We start from the raw sequence: 23,871 nt of genomic DNA on the forward strand, positions 1-23,871 counted from the left end.
AAGGTGGCTATCTACAAGCCAGGAAGAGAGACCTCACCATAAAATGAATTTTCCAAAATCTTGATCTTGGACTTCTATCCTCCAGAACTGTGAGAAAATTAATTTCTGCTGTTTAAGCTACCTAGTCTGTGTTATTTCTATATGGCAGCTCTAGCAGACTAATAAACACATTTTAAGAGACAATAAAATTAACTATTTCAACAGAAGAAACTACAGAAATAATAACAAAACAAGTTCAAGAATAGAAAAAGAGCTAGAATTAGGAAAAAAATTCAAAACTGGTTCTTGGAAGTATAAAATAAAAATCTACAAGTACAAGTTTTAAAAGAAAACAGTAGTTGTAATCAAAATAGCATTGCATTGGTGAAAGAACAGACATAGATCACTGGAACAAGATAGAGGGTCTAGAAATAGACCCACACAAATATAGTCAGCTGGTTTATAACAAAGGAGCAAAGGCAGTTCACCAGACAGAGGATAATCTCTTCAACAAATGGTGCTAGAACAATTGGCTGTGTGTATGCAAAAATAACACAGAAGAACCAAGTCACACACCTTACACTTTTCACAAATACTAACTCAAATTGAATTATAAACCAAAAGAAAAAAAACAGGAGAAAAATCTATGTGACCTTGGGTTGGTTATCCATTCTCTGTACAATCCCAAAAATACAATCCATGAAAGAAAAAGTTGGTAAGTTGAACTTTATTAAAATTAAAAACATCTGCTCTGCAAAAGACACCGTTAAGAGCATGAAAAGATGAGACACAGGCTGGAAGAAAATATTTGCAAAACACAGATCTGATAAAGGACTTCTATCCAAAATATGCAAAGAACTCTTAAAACTCAGCAATAAGAAAACAATCCAATTTGAGAAATGGGCAGAAGATCTGAACAGACAACTCACTAAAGAAAATATACAGAGGCAAATATCTGAAAAGATACTCAACATCATTTGTCATTAGAGAAATGCAAATGCAAATTAAAACAACAATGAGATACGTTTTATGCCTATAAGAAAGGCTAAAATCTAGAAATTATGTTGACCGTATAATGTGACCCAATGGAAATGGCACTTGAACTCTGTGACCTTCCTCCAAAGAACATACAGCCCTACTCTAATCATGAGGAAAACACGAATAAATCTCAATTGCTAGAAATTCTATGAAACACCTGACCAATATTTCTCAAAACTGTCAACATCATCAGAAACCAGGAAGTGCACAGCCAGGGTAGCCTAAGAAGACACCCTGCATGGGATTCTGGAACTGAAAAAGAATTCTAGGTAAAAACTAAAAGTCTGAATAAAGTATGGACTTTAGTTAATAATAGTGTATCGATATTGGTTCATTAATTGTAACAATGTACCATATTAATGTTAATGCTGTGAGAAATCAGTTGCAGGTATATTGGAAATCTCTGTACTATCTTCATAATTTTTCTGTAAATGTAAAACTGTGCTAAAATAAAAAGTTAAACTTCTTGATTAAAGAGAGAAGGCAAACTTGAACAAAATTAGAAATAAGAAATAAGACATACAAACAATAAGGAGAATTATTGTTTTAAAATAATATATGAAATTGTATGAGTAAAATTTTAAATCTTGGTGAAAAACATACATTAAAACCTCACTGATATGGCTGTATAGCCAAAATTGACTCTAGAAGACAAGCAAACCAAATACAATGGTAAATATGAAAGAGCTGAGAAGAGACTCAGAGAATTGCCTCCAAGAAATTATTTGAACCAGATGGTTTTTCCAGTGAAAACTTTCAAATTTTTAGGAAACAGATAATCCCCATGTTATATAAACTGTTTCAAAGCATAGAAATAACTGAACATCTAACCCCATTCATTTTATGAACTTAACCTGACAAAGCATATACTCATACACCCCCAGCCCCACCTCTACCTCCAACACCATAACATACGTATATATGGGCATACATAGTCACATATATACACACATGGAGCTAATTTCACTTATAAAAATAGGTGTAAAAATCCCGAATAAATTCAGCCATTCAAATCTGATGTTACATTTAAAGAATAAACCTCTATAACCAAGAAATATTGACTCAGGAATAAAAGACTCATTTTGTTTAAATCTTTAAATTTTGAAACATTAAGTAAGTTTGTCAAGAAGGAGCTTTATGATAATTTGAATAGCAATTGAAATACATTCAATAAATTTCCATGCTAGGTCCTTAAAAAGTTCCCAGAATACTGACTACTGAAAAGACCACAAAAACTAACATTGTTTCCAGGTGATCATAAACTAACAATACTCAAAGCAAACAACTAAAGAGAATTAGAATTAATAAGTTAATTTAATTATCACTGAGGGCCCGGAGATCAATGTCCCAATTTAAACACTCAAGTAGAGAGGGCAAATCCTCCCCTCCCTCCACCTTTTAGTTCTATTCGGGCCTTCTACAGATTGGATGACACCCACCCACACTGGGGAGGGTAATTCACTCTACTCAGTTTACCAATTCAAATGCTAGTCCCTTCTGGAAAAACCCTTTAGATACATCCAGAAATAATGCTTAGCCAGGTACCTGGGCATCCTGAGATCCAGTTAAGTTGATACATCAATATTAATCATCACAAAGACTAGATGGATGATGAAACCATTAGCCAAGATACAGAAAACCCACAAAAGAAGAACAGATTTCAACAATGGGAAGTAAGTGTATGGGGGGAGGAAAGGAGAACCTGCAGAGAATAATGAATCCAGTAAAAGTGTTAATATTCCATGAGTGGTCAATTATGTCAGATACTACAGAAATGTCAAGTAGGATAAAAATTAGAAATATGTCACTAGATTCAGAATTTGGGAAGCCCACTGATGAAGATGTTTCTGTAGTATGATAGAAGAAAACACAGACCATTGAGGAGTTGAGAAATAAATGGAAATTGACCAGGTAACGCCAGTAGGTGTGGACTATTCTTTCAAGAAGTCTGACCTTTAAGGAAAGGAGGGAAACTGAGTGGTACCTGTTTGGGAGCAAGGTGAAGAAGTGAGGGAAGAGGTTTTATTTGTTTGGTTAGTTTGATGGCCCTTTGATTCTGTTTTAGAACTAGAAGATTCAAACATGGTAAACTGAAGGGAAGGATCCAGAGAAGTGAGATACTGAAGCTCTTAGTGAGAGACAGAATGATTGATGAACCAGGAGCCAGGGCAGAGTGAAAGGGATAGATACTGCTGACTTTGGCCTTGGAAAAGAGGAGCACCTTCCCTCAGACTGAAGTCAGACAGAAGGGGAATGAGGGAATGCAGAGTGCAGTATAGAGACAGAAAGAAAGAATGTGGAAGGGATTCCCACCCAATAATCTGTTTTCTCTGGACAGAAAGACTCACAGAGTGAAGGACTTGCAAAAGAAGGTAAGAAGTTGGACACACAGTAACAATTTGGAACAGCTACTTCAAAGAATGCAAAAGAAAATGCTAAGCAATGCTGAGGATCCAGCAGAGGCTAAAAGCCAAAAATTCTTAGCTGTACTAGTTAGCATGGATAAGTAATTTTCTCCCTCTGTGCTTCACATATCAAAGTAGAAAGACACTAACCAGCTTTTCCTGGAATATTTAATCTTAACATCCAAGGGAAATATCATATAACTGAATTTGAGAGAAAAGCACTTTCAAAAGAGGTACTCACCAATGGTGAGAAGCCTGATGGATGAAGACGTCGTCTTACACTTATGCACATTTATAAATTTGGAGCTGGACAAACAAGAGGCAAGGGTGACAAAGGTAGAAAAGAATAATCTCTACCTAAAACACTGACAACAAGTCTGCTCACTAGAAGGATTTGTCTCAGAAAGTACTGAATTCTTCCTCTATCCATTAGACAAATGCTAGAACTAAGGAAAACTCCTGGTGTGGTAAAGAGTTTTGATTTTCACAACATGTTTCTAGAAAAACTTAGAAATGATCCCTCATAAATGGAATAGAACAGATTGAAGTATTTCTGAGATCTCTAGCAAGTACAATATTATCCACTTCAAAGTCTCAATGTTAAACTTGAGGTTATTACCTCTAGATTATGAAGTCCAAATATGGTTTAAAAATCAATTTAATGTAGTTCTAACCTTTCTCTTGGAGTCAAGGCCTCATTTGTGTTTAGTGTCTATAAATAAAACTAAATGTACAACTCAGCATGTATCTTTTCTTTGCTTTGCTGTTGGTTATTTGTGAGGCTAGAAGGATACTGGGATATATTTTGTGTTTTGGGGGTAACCTCGTTACTCTTAAATAAGAGGTTAAGGAAATACCTGGGAGATCAATGAAGAATACTCATCCTAAGAGTTTCTCCATTACTTTAAAGGCAAAAAATAAGAAGAAAAGTAGAAAGTAGTTTCGGGTAAGTTTTTTAGATGTGCATTTAAAGTTTAAATCCAAGTAAGTGTGACTAAATTCTTCAAACTTTTATAGTATGAATTTTAACTGGATACTGCCACCTACTGGACAATCTACAAAGGCTTTGCGCTTTCCTGGTAACTGAAAAAATGATCATGGACGGAAACACAGAAAAAGATTTCTGTTTTCATAAAAAGCCTTATAGGAACATTTTACTTTAAAACTTATGGCTATATATAGTCTTAATCAAAATAATTTTTAAGTTAAAAAATTTTATACTTTAAGAGGGGTAACCACGGTTCAGTGAATAACATGGGAACAAAATGTCAGAATGGAACAGATACAAGCAGTTTCATAGCATTTTAAAATATGTGGCTATACTGTAATAGTAAGAATACTAGACTTTCAAAATCAGTACTATGTGGTCAACTTGGACTCTGGCATCCTATTCATTTCTTTCATGCATGCAGTGGAAGCACTCTGCTAATAATACCTTTCTTAAACTGAAGATTCCAAAATTTCCTCTTTTGGAATAGGTAATAATTATGTTATATAAAACATTTTAAAAAGTGTAATTAGGCTAACAATTGTAGCCTAAAGTAAACAGTATCTCTTCTGTTTTCTAAGATTTTTAAAAATTAGGTATGTGTGACTGCTAAATATATGCCTATGATGTAAAGAGACTGTAGGAAATTTCATTAAGGATTTTGCCTTCTATAAAAGACCAGTCATTAAAAAAAACAAATTCTAAAAAAATATGAGGGAATACAATAATGTCTCTTTATTTTGGTGCACTGGTCAGAGGTGAGCTAAATCAAGACGGATGGTAGCAAGAGTGAAGGGCAACATTCAGTTCTCCTAACAGTGTCTTCTATTCCTATTTTCTTTGACATCAACTCTACTTCTACATCTTATCTGTGCTGCACACAATAAACACTGCCAATACATAACAATTAGCTAAGAATTCAAAATCTAAAAATTGAAACTCTAACTTGATGTTTAAAGTAATGATTCTCTCTGAACATAGCTTTCAAGCCCCTGTTAACTCCAGCTTTCAGCTCATCAAGTCCAACTAATTTCCATGTTAGAACATTAGGAGTAATCTAGAATTACTGTAAATGTCTACAGGGCCTGCAGTAATCATGTGACTCTAGAGCTATAACAGAACTCTACAGGTTTAAGCCAAATACATACATGCCATGAGTTTTGAAAATTAAATATTTGATAGTTCTGATTTGATTTTGAAGAAAGGGAAACTGATAACAAAAGTCTTGTCCTAGAAGGCCAAAAGTTCATTTGGTAGTGAGTGACTCTGTGACTGAAAAGGTCAATGTCAAAAGGCCACCATGGATTCCTTTACAGAGTGGCATGTTTCACTGTTCTTACTCCAGAGTCAACCACAAGCAGGTGTGGCCTCTTAGAAATGCCTCATCCATTACAGGAATCAGCATTGAGCTCCTGCTTCCTAAAATACAGATGCTGAGACACTATACTATAACATCCAGAATCACATTCCTGACACTGCCCATGTTTTGTATTTGGAGTAAGTGAGTCTTGATTCTATGAAGGTATAAATTTGATAGACATGAAAGAAAATATAAGAAGTTGTACTTTTCAAGATAGATTATCTTCGACAATAGTCTTTAGATACAATTAGTAAAAAAGCATTTTATAATCTATAGGTTTAAAGGTGCTTTGCAGTCTTTTTCATAAATAATGGTCATTGCTAAAAAACTCTCACAGAGGAAAAGAAGCTTGATAAAAACATGTCATTTCAAAAATACTTTTTGAAAAAGACAACAATATACCTGCCCTAATAAAGTGTATTACAAAGCTACAATGATCAAAACAGTGCAATACTAACATCAGCACAGAAATATTAACAGAATAGAACAGAAAATTTAGAAATAGGTCCAATCAATGCACAATACATTCAGCATTTCAAGTAATGAGGGAAATGATGGATTATTCAAAAAAGGTCTTGAGATAACTACAGTTAAAATGAAAAACAACCAGAGACCAGCCTTGAAAATTCCCCAAGCAGACAAAAACAGGGAATTAAAAGTTTAATTTAGCTTATTTTGCAAGGCTAACTTGACCTCATTCATTTTTTGCTCACACCTCTGAAAGTCCTAAGTAAAACTTAAACTATTTTCCAAAACTGATATGAGGTAAGCACTCTGCTTTATAAAAATGTGCCACTGAGCTTCATTTCATGTTTTGGTTTGAGTGCTCTTGGTTTGCAAACTGTCCTTTCAATATGCACACAATAAACTTTTACTAATTGCTATTTTGGAGATTCACTGGTTTTACTTCTGTTATTTATGAACTTCTGACACTAGCTAACAAACTGAGGGGGGGAGAATATTAACTTCAGGAGAGCAAGGAAACCACAAAACTAAAGAAAAGTAAGTTAGAAAAAATGTTTTTAATATTTATGATGAAAAATTAGTATCCTTAATACATAAAGGAGTACTTCAAATCAATAAAAAAGAACATCTCACTTTAGAAAAGAACGAGTAATTCACAAAATGGCTAAACAAAAGAATAAATATTCAACCTCCCTGATTATCAAAGAGATATATTGATTCCATTTTAAATAAACAATCTTTAAAACTATTACAAAATTCATTGCTGCTGTGAGTATAGGAAAACAATACTCAAGTACAATGTTGGTAGGGGTCTAAATTGGCATAAGATTTCAATAAGTCAATATGGATAAAAATCTTTTAAAAAACCCCTTGACTAAGTAATTTCTCTTGTAGGATTTAATCAAAGGTGTGTTAGTTTCCTGTAGCTGCTGTCACAAATTATGCAAACTTGGTCACTTAAACAACAGAAATTTGTCTTCTCACAGTTCTGGAAGCCAAAAGTCCAAAATCAAGGTGTCAGTAAAGCCATGCTTCCTCCAGGGGCTCTAGGTGAGATTCCATTCATTCCTTGACCCCCGTTTTTTGACAGCTTCCAGCGTTCCTTGTCTGAGACCCATGGTTACAATCTTTGCCCTCATCTTCACATTGCCTTCTCTTCTGTGTCTCTTTGCCCTCTGTCTATTTTTTATTGATTATTTTTATTAAGGTATCATTGATATACAATCTTATGAAGATTGTAAGCAACATTGTTAAGCAACATTGTGATCACTACATTCACCCATATTATCGAGTCCCCCCCACACACACCCCACCACAGTCACTGTCCAACAGAGTAGCAAGATGCCACACAGAGTCACTACTTGTCTACTCTGTGTTACACTATCTTCACCATGACCCCCCAGATACCATGTGTGCCAATTACAATAGCCCTCAATCCCCTTCTCCCTCCCTCCCACCCCATCCTCCCCAATCCCACCCCTTTGGTAACCACTAGTCCCTTCTTGGAGTCTGTGAGTCTGCTGCTGTTTTGTTCCTTCAGTTTTGCTTTGTAGTTACACTCCACAAATGAGGGAAATAATTTGGTACTTGTCTTTCTCCACCTGGCTTATTTCACTGAACGTAATACCCTCTAGCTCCATCCATGTTGTTGCAAATGGTAGGATTTATTTTCTTCTTATAATAATATTCCATTGTGTATATGTACCACATCTTCTTTATTCATTCATCTACTGATGGACACTTAGGTTGTTTCCATATCTTGGCTATTGTAATTGGTGCTGCAATAAACATAGGGGTGTATATGTCTTTTTGAATCTGAGAAGTTGTTTTCTTTGGATAAATTCCTAGTAGGGGAATTCCTGAGTCAAATGGTATTTCTATTTTTAGTTTTTTGAGGAACCTCCACATTGCTTTCCACAATGGTTAAACTAATTTACATTCCCACCAGCAGTGTAGGAGGGTTTCCCTTTCTCCTCATCCTCACCAACATTTGTTGTTCCTAGTCTTTTCTATCTTGGCCATTCTAACTGATGTGAGGTGATATCTCCTTGTGGTTTTAATTTGCATTTTCATGATAATTAGCAATGTGGAGCATCTTTCCATGTGCCTGTTGGCCATCTGAATTTCTTCTTTGGAGAAGTGTCTGGTCAGATCCTCCACTTTTTTATTTGGGTTTTTTAATTGGGTTATTAGCTTTTTGGGTGTTGAGGCGTATAAGTTCTTTATATATTTTGGATATTCACCCTTGTCAGATATGTCATTTATGAATATATTCCCCCATACTGTAGGATGCCTTTTTGTTCTACTGATGGTATCCTTTTCTGTACAGAAGCTTTTTAGTTTGATGTAGTCCCATTTGTTCATTTTTGCTTTTGTTTCCCTTGCCCAAAATGTGTTCATAAAAAAGTTGCTCATGTTTATATTCAGGAGATTTTTGCCTATGTTTTCTTCTAAGAGTCTTATGGTTTCATGACTTACATTCAAGTCTTTGATCCATTTCGAGTTTACTTTTGTGTATTAAGTTAGACAATAATGCAGTTTCATTCTGTTTACATGTAGCTGTCTGGTTTTGCCAACATCAGCTGTTGAAGAGGCTGTCATTTCCCCATTGTATATCCATGGCTCCTTTATCATATATTAACTGACCATATATGCTTGGGTTTATTTATAGGCTTTCTATTCTGTTCCACTGATCTATGGGTCTGTTCCTGTGCCTAATGCAAACATGCATTTTTTTCAGAAGTCCTTATCATAGAAAAGGCAACCCAGATGGGACACCCACCTTCTTGAGGAGAAACATTTGATGCATTCTAAATCCAAATCCCTCAGGCCCAAGCAGCTTGGAGCTCTCAGTGCTGGCTCCAGACAGGAACAAACCTGAAGGTATGTCATCCACATCAAAGTACATGCTAAACAGTTGTGGGAGCTCTGTCAGGTTCTCAGGGTTCTACAATGTTAGACATTCATCTTGTAAAAAGACAAATGGATCCCTGGATTCCCAGAGAAATCAGAAGCCCCTGCTGAGTCAGTCTAGTGCCTGGGCAGTACTAAATGACCACCTATGCAATGTAGGTTAAAGGATTTCAAAAGCATCCTGCCAAAAAATAACAACTGCTTCCCAATCCCTAAGATTTTCACCACTGTGTAAGTAGGTTAAAGATTACATGACTCTGTAATATGTCTATAGAAGGAGGAGGAGGAGGAGGAAGAGAAGGAAAAGGGAGAAGAAGGAGATAGGGGAGAAAAAAGGGGAGGATAAAGAGGATGAGAAGAAGAGTTACAAATGGGCATATACACAGAGGATGAGCAGAAACATGCAGAATTAATTAGCTCGTCGCAAAAGCAAGACTGTGAGAGAACAGAAAATAGGACAAAACAGGAATGGATTTTTATGAAAGGGTTGCAAAGGCCTGAGAGAGACACCTTGTGGGAGGACTCTAGGCAGTTAAGGAACTGACTGCATAAATCAGTGACTAGAGGCACCTAAGAGGCACAGGAAGTAAAGGCAAAGACATCTATGCCTATTTTCCGATTTGTCACTGCCCTGTCCCCCACCCTTGCTCAAACTGTGCCAGACTCTGAAACATACCTAAGTTCAGGTCAGTTCCATATATTCCTACCTAACATAGGATTAAAGAAGTGTTAACTTCACAAAGAAAAATAAATAAATAACAGATTAGGGAATTTTACTTAAATCTAAATATTCTATGACTCTGAAAAAAAGATGAATACAGTCACTCACCAACAGCTTCTTCTGATGCAGCAGTCAAAGCTAGAAACTTTTTTGTATTTTCCATCTCCTCATTACTTTCCAAAGCTTCACTATTTTTTGCAGACTAATGAAAAATAAAAGTTTAAACATGGGAAAAGAAGGCAACTAAACTCATTGATATTTCTTAAAATTTCAGCCTGATTTCCTATTGTGTACATACAAACAATAAGGCTCAGGTCATTTTTATTCCTTAAATTAGGAAATTTGTTAATGTTTCCTATTTCCACAAAGTTCTGTCAATGAGTATTCCCAGACAGAACAGTAATACATGTGTACCATTTTATGAAAATTACCTTGCTTAAAGTGTCCTTAGTTTCTATTTAATATTTCTATAACCAATCAGTAACCTAGAGGTACATCACCAAATTACATTTTCAGACCTTTCAAGATAATGTATTTTATTATGTTTCTAATTCGAATCCTTGTTTCATGTTCATATGACATAATTCATGTCAGTATATGGTTATATGATTCTTACCTTGAGTTTTTCCCACATACACAAAAACAATTTTGCTTTGAGACTCAAAAGGAACAATAGGCACATTTTTCTTTTAAAAAAGACTTACACAATTATTTCTCTAGTTAAAAGCATTATATTTGTATGTTGTTTTCTTTCCATCCCATTGGTCTTCCTGGAAACCTTGTAAGAATGTATTCTTAATTACCCCATTATTAATTCATATTATCATCTAGGAAATCTCAGAAGTCAGTCAACTACTCAAGGAGAAATTTATCAAAAAAAAACAATCTGTTATTATAATGTTCCTTACTTAAAAGTGCTCTCCTTTGCAGGACAAAGTTCAAATAAAAGCCAATGGCTATACATCAAGTCAGTGCCAACAGCTGGTCTATTTCCACTCCTCAATACTACAAAGAATAAAATGTCCAAGAAGGCCAAGAAAAGTTAATGGAGCCCTAGAAATTCATAGACAGAAGCAAAGAGAGCATGGTCACAGACCACAAGCACTTCTCAGTTTCCCAAAGAGATCTTGACCATCATATGAAACAGTAAACTCACCCACTTGTTGGTCACAAAAGATAACTCAAATAATAATGGTAACCAGGGGGTTACATTTTTGCATATTTGTGAATTTACCTCTAAACCATAACTTTGCTGTAGAAAAAAGAGGCATACAGACTTGATGAAAGTAGGCAGCACATCTCCTTCTATCCCAGAGATGGAGGAGTCTTAGCCTGACACTGGAAAGAGGCCTACAGTGCTGCCCTAGCCTGACACTGGAAAGTAGCCTACAGTGCTGCCCGTGAGGAATATGCACGGTACTGCACAGCCTGAAATTGGGAACAAAGCAAAAGTACCATCACCAGTTCCAGAAAACTCTCTCCCTCACCTCCCCCCATACACACATTTGCATACCACTGTCCTACCTCCACAAAATAAATCAATAAAGGCAGACTACATTAACACTACCACAGTCTATACTTTCTTAAGCATCTTAGAGGAAATTATTTACTACAGTCAGCCATATGGTTATACCATTTTTACCTTAAGTTCTTCCCACAGCTTTATTCTCATTTCTAGCCCTTGCTTCTTAATTTCTCTTTCTCTATTTTGTCTCTTCACCAATATCGTATCAAGCCTCTTCATCTTCTGAATAGCATCTTGAAGTTGAGAATCTATTTCTTTTAACTCAGGTTCATCTGTATTGTATTGAAAGTAGGAATGAGCTTGAAGTTTAGTAAAACAATAAAGCTTTGTTGTGTTTTTACTATTTGTTCTTTCATTCAACAAATGTTTGTGGCTGATGGTAATAACTACCAATGGTGTCATATATCTTGATTTACAAGGTGTTTTCATGTATATTTTTTCATATAATTATCTACAAACCCTGTGAAATTGACATTTATCTCTCTTTTACAGTTGCAATAACTGGGTCCTTTCAAACAGCTAAAAAATTATAGCGCTGAACTCACAAGTGGGTCTCATATGATTTTAAATCCCAAGTTCTTTATCCTACATTACCTTCTATATTCATAGGTAACAAATAAAGAATAAGACAAAGACCCTATCCTCAAGCTGCTTCATACTACCTGAAAGAGAAGGTGTCTGCACAAATTGTCACAGTAAAATGTAGCATATAAGTGACTTAAGTGGTTCCAACATACAGAAACAAATTCAGAGAAGTACTCCATGTAACTAGACACCTTCTATCTATGCCCCTCCCATTTGTTCTAGTTTCTTGATGTACCTAAAAATGTTATTGAATTGTAGATAATTGATAGTAATTTATTTGAAATTAGGAACTGTTTAGAACTTTCACATTCAAGTTTTAACTTATGATTAATGATAGTGTTAGTAATAGCAGCTAACATTTATAGAGTTATCTGCTAAGGCACAATGTTACGTGCTTTATTTACAGGCATCATTTTATTTAGTCCTCATCATAACCCTGTAAGGTGGTATAGTTATTGTCCCCATTTTACAAATTAATAAACCAAGGCTGATTTGTAACTGAGTTACATACATGACCAAGATGATATAACTAGAAAATGGCAGTCAGTTCCCACCCAGATCTGACGCCAGAGCCAAAACTCTTCATCACGAAGCAATACTTCCTCTAATAAAAGATGAAAATCTGGCAAGAAGCATAAATGCTCAGATACTGAAGTCTCAGCAACCCCAGGCAGATCATTAGAAATGGCACATTATGCTAAGAAAGGCCAAATTTTGCAACTTTTGAAAATCCAGAGTCCATTGATATTTCCCCATAATGTATATAATTTCCTCTTTAAGAAAGAGATATTTTTAAAGAGAATAAACTTATGATCTTATTAATTAATACTGATCTAATTGATCACGCTTCACTATGACCTTATGCTATCTCTACAAATCTTACTGCTTACCTACTTCAAATGCAATAGTCTTTAGTTCTAATTCCCAACTGCCAATCCTAACATTCTCAGGCTCCATGTACATAGGTGGTTCATATAGCAGGCATTTTGTAGTAACTCATGCAGTTACTACTAATATTAGCAAACAGTGTAAACTGTGTCAGTAGCTAATATCAACTATATCTTGTTTCCTCATAACTATAACTTTGGGAGCTGATCTCACTCTAAGCATATTCTAAATTAGCAGTTTTTCAAAACTTATGATCTCAGCTTCCCATTATAGCTTTAAAAATGATTGAGAATCCAAAGTAGCTTTTATGTGTTTTATCTATTTATTGATAATTACCATATTAGAAATCAAAACTGGAAAATATTGTATTTATTCTTTTTAAAATAATAAGCATGTCATTACTAATTACATGTTAACATAAATATAACATCTTTATAACAGAAAACTGTATTTTTCAAAGTATTAAGAATTGCATTGTTTTAAATTTTTAGTATCTGGCTTAACAGAAGACAACTAGATTTTCATCTGCTTCTACAGTCCATCAGTTGCAATCTGTGGTTTCAGTTAAAGTATATATGAAGAAAATCTGGCCTCACAGGGATATGTAGTTGCAAAGAGGGAGAGAAATTTAATAGCCTTTTCGGATAGTTGTGGATATTCTTTGATACAACATCAAAACTTGAAAAGGAGTAGTTTCTTAAAGGTTAGTTGTAATGTGAAGTCTGTAATCATACCAGTGAGTTTTTTTAATTTATTCCATTAAAATCCATGGGCATATCTTTTGTATTGAATGGATCTTTTGCCCTACATTGGTCTTCAAAATGTAGTGGTTCAATGAATTTTGCAGAATTTCAAAATGTAACACATATCATTAATCATAAGTTAAAACTTGAATGTGAAAGTTCTAAACAGTTCCTAATTTCAAATAAATTACTATCAGTTATCTACAATTCAATAACATTTTAGGTACATCAAATGTGTTGCAAAATGTAACACAAAATGTAACACAATATCAAAAAAATCACGTGTTAATATTACCACCAATGTTTATCAGAAAAATCTAGTATTGAGATACTGTCATGCTCACACTGACATATACAAGTTTTCCACAATTCCAAATTTCAGTGAAAGCTCAAATTTTTTTTACTGACAAAAAATACTGTCCATTGTTTTCCTTGTAACAGACTGTTGCCAAATATCCAAGTCTGAATGATAATAGTTTGTTGGTCAAACTTTCAAGTAAATTCTTTCCAATAAAATGATAAAAATGGTGATTGTTTCAAATAAAAATGTTTTTCCATTTAAAAAGTAGCCAGCTCGGCTCTCAAAATATCACACAAGCACTCTTCCTCTACACAAACTTCACATTTTGGTGTACAGCAGAATTGCTTTATATGGACCTCTCAGTTTTCCACACAGGATATTAAAAAGATGTATGTTCATAAGTCAAGACTTAATAAAATTACTAATTTTTACTGTCCCATCAAGCACATTCTTGAACAGCACTGGCTATTTCTTTTTCTCACCAGTGCCTGACCATGAAGAATATGATGACTGCTAGTACGACTGGTGCCATGGCCTTGTTTCAGGCTAAAGCACCAGAAATCTTACCTGCGATCACTTTTGTACCATCAGTGCACGTGTCCATTCAGTGGGCAAAAAGGCAAATAGCATTATTTCAATATTATGATTAATTATAGTACTGATATATCAGTACTATTATAAAAGCAGTTTTCACTTTGAAGAGCTCCTGAGAGTCTTAAGGACCCACCAGGGCTCTGCAGGCGGCACTTTGATACCTGCCATTCTAATTTGTTCTGACCAGTAAGAATTTAATAACCATGAAAGAAAGGAGCCATTTAAAATCTAAATGTGATTAAGATCAGATGGGATTATCCCCCAAAAGGCATTTATAAATTTCAGGATACATTTTATTGTGCAATTTTGTCATTAAAAAGATTTTAAAATCACATCATTAATGTAGATAAACTTCCTACTTGGTTAAGGTAGAAGGACCACAATAACAGTTTTATTAAATAGCATGTTTTATTATTTTTCTAAGTGTATTTAAGAACTCAATATCCTTCTAAATAAAACCTGGTGATTGCTTGCTTACAAAATGTATGTCTTTTTTGACATACATTTTGAAATGAAATTTTTTTAAATTTCTACTTAGCTGATAAAAAGCACATATAATTCTATTTTAACTACAACATCTATAATTATCATGAGCCAATCACTTTTGATTACCCTACCTGAACATTCAGGGATTATCTGATGTTGAACCACGATCAGATCATCATCTGACCCCTCCTCAGACAACTCTATTTTCTCAGAGTAGTTTTCCCTTTTATCATCATTATTGTTTCTCCTTTCCTCTGTATTACTGCTTTCTGAGTGGCCATCTCTATCAGAGTTCAACTTGATTGCAGTATCAACCTAAAAATTATTTCCAAAGCAACAGTTTTCAAAAATAATGTATTTTTTAACTTAAAATTTCTAGACTACTTTAACAGTAATGTAAATACATGTGAGGACAGACACTAGCATTAAATTATTCTAGAAATATAACACTTTTTAAGTGTAATTCAACTAAACAATTAAATTTAATAATATTTGCACCAAAGAAATATGCACCATTCTCCAGTAATTTCTAGCAATAATAGAGAAAGCTCGGGACCCAATCCTGAAGAGAAGGTCTCTGCCAGACTCTAGGAATGAGGCATGTGCTTCCCTGCTCCCTGAGCATGAGTTCAGATGGAGAGTCAAAGGTCTGGAGCTATGCTGTTCAAGACAATAACCAGTAGCCACAGGTGGCTATTGAAGGGTTGAAAAGTGAGTGTTGTGAATTGAGATGCTTCTAATGAGATCCTTCAAATCAGAACCACATGCTTTGGTGATTATTTTTACGCTATTCACAGCTGTTCTATTTCATTTTGCTTCCTCTTTCCATTTTAGCAAAGTTCATTTTGAAAACACCAGTTTGTGCAGCTGTGTGTTCCTGAGAGAGAACAAGAAAAGACATCTATGGCTGCACCAGGGAAACACAGGAATCATAGGGCCCTGAGGGCTGCTCATGGCAGTGAGAGTCATGGTAGAAGCAAACAAAACCCAGGGGAGAGGCAAAATGTCAGGAAGGGAGAGCCAGCCACTTCCGAGACGAGCTTTCTCTCTCCACCGAGGGCCTGTCTGCTCAAGTGCTTCGGGGCTCAGCCCTTGGAGGGTTTGATGTTCTCTGCAACGACAGGGGCAACTCTCTACCACTGTAATCTGCCCCCTCTTGGGACTCGCCAGGGTAGAACGTGGGTGGTGCTAAGAATTAAACATACAAAATTCCAAGTTTCATTATTCAGGCAATATATAATGTTCTATAGGCCCTGAATCATTTGCAATGACTTGGGATACAGGACTGCACGAGCATCTCTGTTTCCCTGAGCCAGGAACTGAGCCCCAGTGGAACTGAGCTGAGTCAATGCTATGACATCACAGCCAACATCCCCTGAGGCATTGGACTGACAAGGTCCTGTCTACATGCCTACACACCACCCTGTTGACTACTTATAAGAACCCTGTAGTAGAGGTATTACTCCCCCGATTGAACAAGAAAACAGATCCAAAACAGAATGAAATTAGTGGAGGCCCAATTTATAAACAGGCAAAACAATGCCTACTTTATGGAATCTTGGAGGTGTTAAAGAGAATTCCCCATTCAAAAACATAACTCTCTCAAAGACCAGGTAAAGCCTGAAAATCCATAATATCCAGTAAATCCTTAAAGCTATCCAATTCTGTGAAAATGCGAAATTACTCAGAGAGGTCACATGAGCCCTGTCAGTCACTTAATGTCTTGGCATAAATGAATTTAGTTACCCTTCCTCCGAGAATGGTTTTTATATCAGGGAACACAGAATATATAAGACATGATTAGATATTAGGAACATACTGGATTTTAAAATGAGATTCATCTTTAGACATTTTTAGAATGAAAAAAAGAGTATCACTACAGAAATTTCATTAAAACTCTATGATTTTAGGCTTATTTTCTGCCATATAGAAATTTGGGGTGAGAATTAATAAAAGACAAACTTGAGCAATAAAACTAGTCAAAATTCCAGGGTTTATTATTCAGGCAATACATAAGGTTTATGAATTACTTGCCATCAACAGTCAGCATGCAGTAGATCTGTGGCTTTCTTCCCCAACCTGAGGTGAACCTTGCTGATTTGCTATGAAATGGATTAACACAAATCACAACTTTCAGGAAAATTTGCTTTTGTTATAAATATCAAAGTCCCTGTTGGCTAATAAATATACTAGAATTTGACGTATAGCTTAGTGGATTCATATAAAATCTTACTTGAAGATATTGCTGATATTTTTCTTTTATATAAATCTTGACTAAAGTAAGATTAACACATTAATCTATGTATTAAAACATATGTGTCAATATTGTGAGGTTGCTGGTTTAAAAAATCATCACTCAGAAATAGGTAAGCAGAAATACTAATTCTGTGCTACTGTAATATTTGTCAGGTCTTTATATATTATCCTACACATATAAAATGGGAAAATCTTCATGCTAAATCTACTGAACACATATTTTGTGAATACTTACTATGTGCCAGACTGTATGCTGAATGCTGTGAATAACATAAGAAGGACTGATCAACTGAGTTAAAGAATTGAGGCCAGTAGCTAAGATACACTGAATACTTACTAGGTGCTAGTCACTATTATAAAAACTTTAGATATTTTCTTTCATTTTATCCTCAATACATGCCTATGAGGTAGATAGTATTACTACCCCTTTGAATACATGAGGAAACTAGCTTGAGCAATAAAACTAGTCAAAATTCCAGGATTTATTATTCATATGAGGAAAGGACCTCACCAGTCCAACCTACAGTTGAAAAATTAACATATACACACACAGAAAAAATTCATACTGTTGGTATCACTGAGGCATCTGGTAGAAGCAAACAGAAACCTGCTCTTGGAGACACAGTTTCAAACCAGGCCCCATAAATCCCAAAACTAAACCTTACATTCCCAAAGTTCAAAAGCATGACCAGGTTCATACAATACCAACAATAAGCAAGAATCGCAAGAAACAAAAGAATTTAAGATGTTAAAAAGCTGATAATCATATAAGTGTTTTTAATGGGTGTGGGAAAGAGAATCAAAGAACTTAAGATCAAAATAATGTAAAAAACAGATGTATTTGGAAATACACTAGAAAGAACTTTCAGAAATTAAAAATTATCATTAAATTTAAGAATTCATGGATGGATTAAAGAGCCAATTTGATATAGTATAAGAAATAGCCCAAAAATTTTTAAATACGTGTTAAAAAATTTCCTAGGATAAAGCATAGAGAAATAAATGAATAGAAAATATTAAAAAGAAGATAAGAGATATGAAGAATAGAAGGGAAAGTTTCAAAGACATTTAATATGACTTGGAATGATACAAATTTTTTTAATGTAGGCAATATTTGAAGTGTGAAAACACAATGACTAAGAGCTTTTCAAAATAAATGAAACACACAAATCCTCAAATTAAAGAAGTACTAGTCTCCCAGAAGGATAAATTTAAGAAATCCATACCTAAGTGGGTAATAGTAGATACTAAGACAAAGAGAAAAAATTAAAGCAACCAGAGAAAAATATCTAAACTGAACAACCCACACTGGAATGAACATTGGGTTTACACAGCCTTCTCACTGGCAACACAACAAGAGAGGCATCAGGAATCTGAATTTAAAACACAGAACTATAAAGCTTTCAGAAGAACACATGGGAGAAAATCTTTAGAACCTTCAGTCAGAAAGAGTTTTTAGATACAACAAAAAACAATCCTCAAAAGAAAAAAAAATGATAAATTGAACTTAACAAAATTAAAATTGTCTGCTCTTCAAAAGACACAGTTAAAAGAAGGAAAAGTCAAGTTACAGATTGGGAGAAATATTTGCAAATCATGTATCTGACAGAAGACTCTATCCATAATATATAAAGAACTCTCAAAAGTCAACAGTAAGAAAACAAACACAATTTTTAAAAGTTAAGCAAGAAATCTGAACATATAATTTTCAAAAAAAGGTCATGTGGTTTGCAAATAAGCACTTGAAGACATTCTCAACATTATTATTCACCAGGCAAGTGTAAGTTAGAACCACAATGAGATACTACTTAACCTACTATAATGGCTTTTTTAAGAAACTGACAATATCAACTTCTGGTGAGGAGGCAAAACAGGTGGAACTCTTATATATTTCTGGTGGGAACAGAAAACAGTTTGACAGTTCTTACAGTTAAACAAACACTTATACCATACAACCCAGAAATCCTATTCCTAGGTATCCAAGAGAAATAAAAACATATTTCCCTCAAAAAAAATTCAGTGAGCAAATGTTTATAGCAGCTTTGTTCATAATCACCATAACCTGAAAATGATCCAAATGTTCCTCACCTGAGGAATGGATAAGCAAACCATGATACACCCATACAAGGAACCTTATGTTAACTATTGATAAATGCAACAACACGGATGAGTCTGAAATGCACTATACCCCTAGTCAAAGCTAGACTCAAAAGCTACACACTTTTTAATCCCATTCATATGACCTCCTGGAAAAGGAAACCTTATAGGGACAGAGAACAGATCAAGAGTTTCCAGATTTTAAAGGTAGGGGAGATTGATTACAAGGGAATAATGTTTTGAAGAGTGCTAGAAATATTTTATATCTTGATTGAGATGGTATCATGCTGCACATTTGCCAGACTCAGCTATACATCAAAAAAGAGTAAATTTTAAAGTATGTAAAATGTTTATATTAGAAACAAAAAAGTCAATGAGATGTGTTATTATTTTTAATATTTTCTGTTCACTGTTTTTCTCTGTGCTTCATTCTGGGCAGTTTTTTACATACTTTCAAATTTTTGAATTCTTTCTTATACTACCTGTGTCAGTGTTAATAGATGGGAAAATTTAATATCATAAAGTTAGAAATCCTCTCCAAATTAATCTATAAATGCAAAGCAATTTCATTCAAAACCCCAACAGTAATTTTCACAGAACCTGAAAAACTGATCTAAAATATAAAAGAACAGAAAGTTAAGAATAAAGACAGTCCTAGAAAATATTAAGATAGGGAGACCCATCCTAGGAGATATCAAGACTTATTACACAGCTACAAGAGTCTAACACACAGTATAGTAATGATGCAGGATTAGATTATAAACAAAACAGAGACCTAAGACAGAAACTGTATTTTACAAAGCTGCCTGCAGCTAGAGTTCTGGGTGCATGTTAAGATCATCCATTTAGATACATCTGCACAAAAATTAGAAAGCAGAAGTGGGGCAGAAGCCATCTTCCTAAGCTCCTGAAAGGGCATCACCAAGAAAAATCAAAGGCAGTCAGTCATCTCTTCATATCTAGTCACCAGTTTTGTGGTCCTGAGGGGCTTGTGCAGTGCCAGATGCAGCAGCAGCAGCTTTCTGATCTCTGAATTTCAGCCATGTGGTGTGATCTGGGAACCAGTAACCCAAGACAAACCTCTTCCCATGATTTCCTTCCCAGCTGGCCTTCCATTGCTGGTGGCCTTCCATTGCTTTGAGGAACTGGATTTCTTGTATTCAATCCCTTTCTGCTAGAAACACCTACAGCGCTTCCCATTTCCTGTACTAAATCATGATAGACAAAACTCTAAGAGTTTCATAATGCAAAGTCTAGTCCTTAAACTAAAAGAATAAATGGAGATGCATTTGTAAACTTACAAAGATTTTTTCCACCAAGAAGTTCAAAATTTTTGTTCAAACCTCAAAACAAATAACCTTAAAACAAATAAATTGTCCCATATCTTAGATTAAAAACTGATATTTTAAAAATCATCAAGTTCAGATATTTTAAGAAATGAAAAAGAGACTACCAAAGTAAGCAAAAGGCAGTCATAGTCACATAATACACTGATAAACGTAAGTCACATGGCTGTTACCCAAACTACATTTTTTTAATTACTTAACTTTTTTCATAGTAAGAGACAAAAGTGGCATAGATATTGAAACACAAAACTTTATGAAAAAGTCAACAAATGAGCATTAACAAAGTACAACTATGAACAAATCAGCCACATCTGAAAATTTTAAAACAAAAGAAAGGAGGAGAAGGTAAGGAAAGAAACAATATTTACCTTGAAGGATGCTGGTTCTGATGAAAGTACTTCCAAAGAAGCATTTGAACCTCTGCTACCAGGACGTGTTCTTGAATTTGAGGCTGGTTTTGAAATTCCATCTAAGTTGCCTTTTATAATATCCATTGAGATCCTAAAACAGACAAAAAAAAATGTAAAGCAAGTTATGACCTGTATGTTTAAGGTTTCATTAGTATTAGGATGTAATTAACTCAGAGCCTCATAAGGATTATGTTGCTACCAAACTCACACTACACTAATTTCTTCAAAAGATATCTGGGTCCATTCATCATTAAATCTTACTTCCCAGAATGTTAGACTCTGAAAGTGGCTTAAAAAGAACACAGAAGCGAAAAACCTAGAAGAAATGGACAACTTCCTAGAAAAATACAACCTTCCAAGACTGACCAAGGAAGAAACAGAAAATCTAAACAAACCAATTACCAGCAGAGAAATTGAAGCGGTAATCAAAAAACTACCCAGGAACAAAACCCCCGAGCCAGAAGGATTTACCTTGGAATTTTATCAGACATACAGAGAAGACATAATACCCATTCTCCTTAAAGTTTTCCAAAAAATAGAAGAGGAGGGAATACTCCCAAACTCATTCTATGAAGCCAATATCACTCTAATACCAAAACCAGTCAGACCCCACCAAAAAAGAAAATTACAGACCAATATCCTTGATGAACGTAGATGCAAAAATACTCAACAAAATATTAGCAAACCGAATTCAAAAATACATTAAAAGGATCATGCTCCATGACCACGTGGGATTCATCCCAGGGATGCAAGGATGGTACAACATTTAAAAATCCATCAACATCATCCACCACATAAACAAAAAGGACAAAAACCACATGATCATCTCCATAGATGCTGAAAAAGCATTTGACAAAATTCAACATCCATTCATGATAAAAACTCTTAGCAAAATGGGTATACAGGGCAAGTACCTCAACATAATAAAGGCCATATATGATAAGCCCACAGCCAACATCATACTTAACAGCAAGAAGCTGAAAGCTTTTCCTCTGAGATCGGGAACAAGACAGGGATGCCCACTCTCCCCATTGTTATTCAACATACTACTGGAGGTCCTAGCCACGGCAATTAGACAAAACAAAGAAATACAACCAATCCAAATTGGTAAAGAAGAAGTTAAGCTGTCACTATTTGCAGATGACATGATACTGTACATTAAAAACCCTAAAGACTCCACTCCAAAACTACCAGAACAGATATCGGAATTCAGCAAAGTTGCAGGATACAAAATTAATACACAGAAATCTATGGCTTTCCTATACACTAACAATGAACTAACCAAAAGAAAAATCAGGAAAACAATTTCATTCAAAATTGCAACAAAAAGAATAAAATACCTAGGAATAAACCTAACCAAGAAAGTGAAAGACTGATACCCTGAAAACTATAAGACACTCTTAAGAGAAATTAAAGAGGACACCAACAAATGGAAACTCATCCCATGCTCTTGACTAGGAAGAATTAATATCACCAAATGGCCATCCTGCCCAAAGCAATATACAGATTTGATACAATCCCTATCAAATTAGCAACAACATTCTTCAACGAACTGGAACAAATAGTTCAAAACTTCATATGGAAACACCAAAGACCCTGAATAGCCAAAGCAATCCTGAGAAGGAAGAATAAAGTGGGGGGGGATCTCGCTCCCCAACTTCAAACTCTACTACAAAGCCACAGTAATCAAGACAATTTGGTACTGGCGCAAGAACAGACCCATAGACCAGTGGAACAAACTAGAGACTCCAGACATTAACCCAAACATATATGGTCAATTAATATAGGATAAAGGAGGCATGGGCATACAATGGGGAAATGGCAGTCTCTTCAACAGGTGGTGCTGGCAAAACTGGACAGCTACATGTAAGAGAATGAAACTGGATCACTGTCTAACCCCATACACAAAAGTAAATTTGAAATGGATCAAAGACCTGAATGTAAGTCATGAAACCATAAAACTCCTAGAAAAAAACATAGACAAAAATCTCTTGGACATAAACATGAGTGACTTCTTCATGAACAAATCTCCCCAGGCAAGGGAAACAAAAGCAAAAATGAACAAGTGGGACTATATCAAGCTGAAAATCTTCTGTACAGCAAAGAACACCATCAATAGAACAAAAAGGTATCCTACAGTATGGGAGGATATATTCATAAATGACAGATCTGATAAAGGGTTGACATCCAAAATATACAGAGAGCTCATGCACCTCAACAAACAAAAAGAAAATAACCCAATTAAAAAATGGGCAGAGGAGCTGAACAGACAGTTCTCCAAAGAAGAAATTCAGATGGCCAACAGACACACGAAAAGATGCTCCACATCGCTAGTCATCAGAGAAATGCAATGAGATATCACCTCACACCAGTAAGGGTCGCCACCATCCAAAAGACAAACAACAACAAATGTTGGCAAGGTTGTGGAGAAAGTGGAACCCTCCTACACTGCTGGTGGGAATGTAAATTACTTCAACCATTGTGGAAAGCAATATGGAGTTTCTTCAAAAAGCTCAAAATAGACATACCATTCGACCCAGGAATTCCCCTTCTAGGAATTTACCCTAAGAATACAGCAGCCCAGTTTGAAAAAGACAGAAGCACCCCTATGTCTATCACAGCACTATTTACAATAGCCAAGAATTGGAAGCAACCTAAGTGTCCGTCAGTAGATGAATGGATAAAGAAGATGTGGTACATATACACAATAGAATATTATTCAGCCATAAGAAGAAAACAAATCCTACCATTTGCAACAACATGGATGGAGC

The 23,871-nt window shown here is 35.1% G+C and overlaps 1 protein-coding gene across 6 annotated transcripts in view; it reads right to left on the reverse strand.

Moving 5' to 3' along the window:
* FSIP1 (fibrous sheath interacting protein 1) overlaps positions 1-23,871 on the reverse strand; it is a 200,641-nt gene that overhangs the window by 172,344 nt on the left and 4,426 nt on the right. For all 6 annotated transcript variants that reach the window (XM_073211619.1, XM_073211618.1, XM_037018782.2 and 3 more), the window contains exons 2-5: positions 21,059-21,191; positions 15,123-15,306; positions 11,512-11,666; positions 9,978-10,071 (exon numbers count right to left, since the gene is read on the reverse strand). In XM_073211619.1, coding sequence (XP_073067720.1) covers positions 9,978-10,071; positions 11,512-11,666; positions 15,123-15,306; positions 21,059-21,184 — 559 coding nt within the window. In that variant the 5' untranslated portion in view covers positions 21,185-21,191. The remainder of the gene's footprint in view (positions 1-9,977; positions 10,072-11,511; positions 11,667-15,122; positions 15,307-21,058; positions 21,192-23,871) is intronic.

The sequence above is a fragment of the Manis javanica genome, chromosome 8 (genome assembly GCF_040802235.1).
Source record: "Manis javanica isolate MJ-LG chromosome 8, MJ_LKY, whole genome shotgun sequence".
Lineage (NCBI taxonomy): Eukaryota > Metazoa > Chordata > Mammalia > Pholidota > Manidae > Manis > Manis javanica.